The following is a 6,720-nucleotide window of genomic DNA, read 5'->3' as shown; positions in this document are numbered from 1 at the left end:
ACACACACACACACACACACACACACTTATGAAAACAATGTCATAAAGTTTAACAATCCATCCTACATTATTTACACACATGCCCTAGTCAGTGTGAGAGATGGACAGTGTTTTAGGAGAAAGATCACCCTCTCATATTTTAACTGCATTCACCATGACCTTGTAAGGAAGTCATTCAGAACACAACTCTTTCCTCTGTACAGTTTTCCATCATACAGTGCCTTAAGAAGGTATTCACACCTCTTGACTTTTTCCAAATGTTGTTGTTACAAGATGGGATTAAAATGTATTTATCTGTCACTGTGTCAACAATCTACAAAGTACTCTGTAATGTAGAAGAAAAATTTGAAGTAGAAGAAAAATTCTAACATTTGTAAAATGAAATTCTGAAAAATAAATCCCTAATAAACCTTGATTACGTAAGTATTCAACCCCCTGAGTCAATAGTTGTTAGAATCACCTTTGGCAACAGTTACAGCTGTGAGTCTTTATGGGTAAGTCTCTAAGAGCTTTGCTCACCTGGACTGTACAATATTTGCACATTATTCTTTTCAACATCCTTCAAGCTCTTTCAAATTGGTTGTTGATCATTGCTAGACAGCCATTTTCAAGTCTTGCCATAGATTGTCAAGCCGATTTAAGTCAAAACTGTAACTATTTTTGGCCTTGTGTTTTAGGTTATTGTCCTGATGAAAGGTGAATTTGTCGGGCCTCCCGAGTGGCGCAGCGGTCTAAGGCACTGCATCGCAATGCTAGAGGTGTCACTACAGACCCGGGTTTGATCCCGGGCTGTATCACAACCGGACATGATCAGGAGTCCCATAGGGTGGTGCACAATTGGCCCAGCGTCGTCTGGGTTAGGGGAGGGTTTGGCCGGGGGGATTTACTTGGCTCATCCTGCTCTAACAACTCTTTGTGGGGGGCGCCTGCAGGCTGACCTCGGTCATCAGGTGAATGGCGTTTCCTCCGACACATTGGTGCAGCTGGCTTCCGAGTTAAGCGGGTGGGTGTTAAGAAGCGCGGTTTGGCAAGTAATTTCTCGGAGGACACATGACTCGACCTTCACCTCCCGAGCCCGTTGGGGAGTTGCAGTGATGAGATAAGGTTGAAATTCAGAAGAAAAAGGGGGTAAAATGCTAAAAAATAAAGTGAATTTGTCTCCCAGAGTCTGGTGAAAAGCAGACTGAACCAGGTTGTCCTCTAGGATTTTGCCTGTGCTTAGCTCTATTACGTTTCTTTTTATCCTAAAAAAGTCACTATCCCTTGCCAATGACAAGCATACCCATAACATGATGCAGCCACCACCATGCTTGAAAATATGAAGAATGGTACTCAGGGATGTGTTGTGTTGGATTTGCCCCAAACATAATGCTTTGTATTCAGGACATAAAGTTCATTTCTTTGCCACATTGCCTTGCTACTGCTCTGTCCTCCAGGTGGCTACCACATCACAGACACACCCACTCCACGAGGTGAGATTCTGATTGGCGGGCCCAACGTTACCATGGGTTACTACAAGAACGAGGCCAAGAACCAGGACTTCTTTGTGGATGAAAACGGCCAGCGCTGGTTCTGTACGGGAGACATAGGAGAGGTCCATCCTGATGGATGCCTCAAGATCATTGGTGAGGTGCAGGGCTAACACCTCTTCTGAGTGGCTTAATTCTCAGTGTCCCCTTTCACCATGGTTATGCACCCAAGTTCATATTTGCTAAGATAAGCACTTACATTTGGGCATGTCCATCAAAGGAGGCTGGTGGGAGGAGCTGTAGGATGACGGGCTCATTGAATGGTTGAAATGGAATCAATGGAGCAGAGTCAAACATTGTTTCCATGTGTTTGATGTGTTTGGTGCCACTTCACTGAATGCATTACAGCCACAACAATGAGCCCGTCATCCTATAGCTCCTCCCACCAGCCTCCTCTGATGGACATGTACAGAAGTATGTAAAGAAAACTCCCTGATACTGCCTACGCCAGCACACCACATCAACATCATCCCAAAACCACTGAATCCCTTCTTCAAAACCTATGCCCCTACGTTCATCTATCAGTCTAGCAGGGCAGCTCCCAAGAACAACTGTTTCCTAATTCCACCTCACTTCTGAGAATTCCTCTTAAGCCATGTTTACTTTAGACTGACAGAAATCCTACGGCTCTCTGCTGTCTACATCTGTCTGTAAAGAATTGCAGTGCAGTGGAAAATGTGCTGTTTCTCCGCAAGTTCTCCTCAGTGTGTCCCTGTGTCTATAGATCGTAAGAAGGACTTGGTTAAGCTCCAGGCAGGAGAGTATGTGTCTCTGGGGAAGGTGGAGGCCATGCTGAAGAACTGCCCCCTTATAGACAACATCTGTGCCTACGCCAACAGGTGTGTGCGTGTGCGTGCGCTGTATCAGTGGAGGCTGCTGAGGGGAGGACAGCTCATAATAATGGCTGGAATGTTAGATGTATTTGAGATCATTCCACCTATTCTGCTCCAGCCATTACCACGAGCCCTTCCTACCCAATTAAGATGCCATCAACCTCCTGTGCCTTGTGGGTACCAGAAGTCCTCACAAGGATAGTAAAATAAGGAAAATTCTGACAAGTGGGGACATTTTTCCGCTCCCCACAAGGAAAAATGTTATTTTAGGCTTAGGGGTTAGGGTTAGGGTTACAATTAGGGTTAGGGTTAGGAGTTAGGTATAGTTTTAGGGTTAGGGGTTACAGGTTTGGGGTTAAGGTTAGGGTTATGGTTAGGTTAAGCGTTAAGGTTAGGGTTAGATTTATGGTTAGGGAAAATAGGATTTTGGATGGGAATCAATTGTTGGTCCCCACGAGGATAGCTATGAAAAACTGTGTGTGTGTGAATCAGTCTATGTAAAAAAAAACAGAGACATGGCGGTGTCTTCTTAACCGTTATCTCTCTTCAGCGATGAGATGTACGTGATTGGCTTTGTGGTGCCCAATCAGAAGCATCTGCTTTTGCTGGCGGAGCAGTATCTTATCCGGGGCTCGTGGGAGGAGCTGTGTGACAACGCTGCCATGGAGGAGGTGGTCCTGCAGGTCATCACCGAGGCCGCCCTATCAGGTGAGAGGTCAAAGGTCATCAGACCTTGGCGAGAGAGGAGAGGGAAGTTATAGATAGATGGTAGTGGTAGTAATAGATACAGGTTATAGTGAGTCAGGTTGAAGCTCTACTTTTGTCATCCATTCCTTTTGGTGGTTGCTGTGGTTTCATCTCTTCTTGTCTGTCTGTGCAGCCCAGCTGGAGCGGTTTGAGATCCCCCGTAAGATCCGTCTGAGCCCCGACCCCTGGACCCCCGAGACGGGCCTAGTGACCGAAGCCTTCAAGCTCAAACGCCAGCAGCTGAAGAGCAAGTACCAGGACGACATCGAGAGAATGTACGGCGGGAAGTAGGACCAGACCAGAACCTCTCCAAGCACAGAGCCAGCATCTGCCTCAAGCCGCCCAGCTCCTAGCTCCACCCTCTTATCCCCACCTGACCCTCGACCCCCATCCTGGACGAGGCACCAGAAGCACTCAAATTACTTGAATCTACTTTGTTCTCCTGAGACCAAAAAAGATAGACAGAGAGAGATAGACAGATTGAGAGAGATAGAGGGAGAGAAATAGAAATATCAAAGAGAGGAGGCTGTGTTGTTGCAATATTTCCCCTCCACTGTTCATTTATTCGATAAAATGGCTTTGCTTAAAAATGTGAATCAATAGACAATAGCCTAGCCCTGAAGACTGTTGGAGAGAAGGATTAGTTAGGGGAGAGTAAGTAAGGAGTGTTGTTGGAACACCCTCAAACAGTATCTCCATGTTCATTCTACTTCTTGCGCTCTTTGGAGATGATTTTCCAGATGTGAGTTATGAGACAGGACAGGTAGGTCATGCTTTCTGTTGAGCTCATGTCTGTCTGAGTGTTGTCGACCGTTATTGAAGCACAAACTCAGGTTGGTTGGAAAACTTTCCATTTTAACCCCAATGCCCTTGTGTCTTAGGGCGTCAGGAATGCTAAGCCATGAGAGCCTGTAGAGAGCAAGTACCATTAACATTTAGGTTAACAGCTGTTGTTTGATTATTTGTTTTTCTCCTTTAATTCCGTGATTCTGTTCACATTAGTATAGAGTCCTCATTGGCTAATTCTCTGTCCAAGTTCCAAATCCATGGCTGCTCACTGGCTAATTCTCAGCCCTATTCCTGAACCCAGTTTTTTTCACTGCTTATTCTATTGTTTATTTCAGAACCTAGTTCTGCCCGGAGACTAGTCTTACTTCCTGCAGGACAGGAAGAAACTAGCTGTCAGTGTTTATTTTTGTTGTGTTTGGTTGATGCTGTTTTTTCTGCTTAGTGAGGCTTGAGTACTATGATTTATATTTGCCCATCCAATCCTACAAGCATGAAGTCAACAGGAGGTTCAGAGAGACTAAGATAAGATAATGACTTTATTATTTGGGAAATTTGCGGCTAGGGCAGTGAAATGATGAGTCTCTTCCGCCAGAAGAAAAACAGAACATTTTGAGGTAAATATACAGTACCACTCAAAAGTTTGGACACACTGACTCATTCAAGGATTTTTCTTTATTTTTATTATTTTCTAGATTGTTGAACAATAGTGAAGACATCAAAACAATGAAATAACACATATGGAGTCATGTAGTAACCAAAAAAGTGTTAAACAAATAAAAAATATATTTTAGATGTTAGATTATTCAAAGTAGCCACCCTTTGCCATGATGACAGCTTTGCACACTCTTGGAATTCTCTTGGAATGCTTTTCCAACAGTCTTGAAGGAGTTCCCACATATGCTGAGCACTTGTTGGCTGCTTTTCCTTCACTCTGTGGTCCATCTCATCTCAAACCATTTCAATTGGGTTGAGGTCGGGTGATTGTGGAGGCCAGGTCATCTGATGCAGCACTCCATGACTCTCCTTCTTGGTCAAATAGCCCTTACACAGCCTAGAAGTGTGTTGGGTCATTGTCCTGTTGAAAAACAACTGATGGTCCCACTAAACACAAACCAGATGGGATGGTGTATCGCTCCAGATGGGATGGTGTAATGCTGTGATAGCCATGTTGGATAAATGTGCCTTGAATTCTAAATAAATCACTGACAGTGTCACCAGCAAAGCACCCCCACACCATCACACCTCCTCCTCCATGCTTCACGGTGGGAACCACACATGCAGAGATCATCCGTTCACCTACTCTGCATCTAACAAAGACACGGCGGTTGAAACCAAAAATCTCAAGTTTGGACTCATCAGACCAAAGGATGGATTTCCACCGGTCTAATGTCCATTGCTTGTGTTTATTGGCCCAAGCAAGTCTCTTCTTCTTACTGGTGCCCTTAAGTAGTGGTTTCTTTGTAGCAATTCGACCACGAAGGCCCGATCCACGCAGTCTTCTCTGAACAGTTGATGTTGAGATGTGTCTGTTACTTGAAATCTGTGAAGCATTTATTTGGGCTGCAATCTGAGGCTGGTAACTCTAATGAACGTATCCTCTGCAGCAGAGGTAACTCTGGGTCTTCCTTTCCTGTGGGGGTCCACATGAGAGCCAGTTTCATCATAGTACTTGATGGTTTTTGCAACTGCACTTGAAGAAACTTTCAAAGTTCTTTACATTTTCCGGATTGACTGACCTTCATGTCTTAAAGCAGTGATGGACTGTCATTTTTCTTTACTTATTTGAGCTGTTCTTGCCATAATATGGACTTGGTCTTTTACCAAATAGGGCTATCTTCTCTATACCAACCCTACCTTGTCACAACACAACTGAAGAACACAACGAAGAAATTCCACAAATTAACTTTTAACAAGGCACACCTGTTAATTGAAATGTATTCCAGGTGACTACCTCATGAAGCTGGTTGAGAGAATGCCAAGAGTGTGCAAAGCTGTCATCAAGGCAAAGGGTGGCTACTTTGAAGAATCTCAAATATAAAATATACTTTAATTTGTTTAATAGTTTTTTGGTTACTACATGATTCCATATGTGTTATTTCATAGTTTTGATGTCTTCACTATTATTCTACAATGTAGAAAATAGTCAATTAAAGAAAAACTTTTGAATGAGTAGGTGTGTCCAAACTTTTGACTGGTACTGTATATATTTCAGAACTCTTCACTTGCCATTTCTATCATTAATATTATTATTATTATTTATGATAATGCCAATTAATAATACTCTTCTCATAAAATTATAATGTTTGCAAGAAAGATGTAGATTTGACAATACCAATTTCTTTCAGTGGTAGAAAACATATTTGTACTCTGTTATAGGTGTGCACGTACATTAACCACACATTCACTTGCTAATGTAAGAGCTGTCGTTCTAGAACCACTGTCATGCTTGAAGTACACAGTATGCCATATGATAATATTTGGACCAAACTAAGGTGGGATTACTTGACCGATGGCCGATGGCAAGAAGAGATGCACACAAAACACTTCCGTACAACAGTTAAGAATGTTGAGAATTTAGTTAAGAGCACAGCTTCAGCATTTATTTGTGTGTGTGTGTGTGTGTGTGTGTGTGTGTGTGTGTGTGCGCATGCATGCTCACCCTTGAAAAGGCCATTCCTTGTATGTTGTTGTATGTGATACATCACAGCAAAAGCAAAAGATAGCCTAAAGCTTTCCTAAATGGTACAAACATTCCTCTGTAGAACACCATTCCACACATGACACCTGTTGCCTTTTCTTGTGATTTCAGGTGGATAACTACG

At 43.2% G+C, this 6,720-nt stretch overlaps 1 protein-coding gene across 1 annotated transcript in view; it reads left to right on the top strand.

The window, feature by feature from the left end:
- LOC106592274 (fatty acid CoA ligase Acsl3) overlaps positions 1 to 4,594 on the top strand; it is a 45,256-nt gene extending 40,662 nt beyond the window's left edge. The window contains exons 11-14 of the mRNA XM_082955542.1: positions 1,437 to 1,625; positions 2,254 to 2,368; positions 2,913 to 3,070; positions 3,243 to 4,594. Coding sequence (XP_082811668.1) covers positions 1,437 to 1,625; positions 2,254 to 2,368; positions 2,913 to 3,070; positions 3,243 to 3,400 — 620 coding nt within the window. The 3' untranslated portion in view covers positions 3,401 to 4,594. The remainder of the gene's footprint in view (positions 1 to 1,436; positions 1,626 to 2,253; positions 2,369 to 2,912; positions 3,071 to 3,242) is intronic.
- Positions 4,595 to 6,720: the final 2,126 nt, after the last annotated feature.

The sequence above is a fragment of the Salmo salar genome, chromosome 09 (assembly GCF_965601325.2).
Source record: "Salmo salar chromosome 09, fSalSal1, whole genome shotgun sequence".
Taxonomy (NCBI): Eukaryota; Metazoa; Chordata; class Actinopteri; order Salmoniformes; family Salmonidae; genus Salmo; species Salmo salar.
This window is presented reverse-complemented; position numbering and strand designations above follow the sequence as displayed.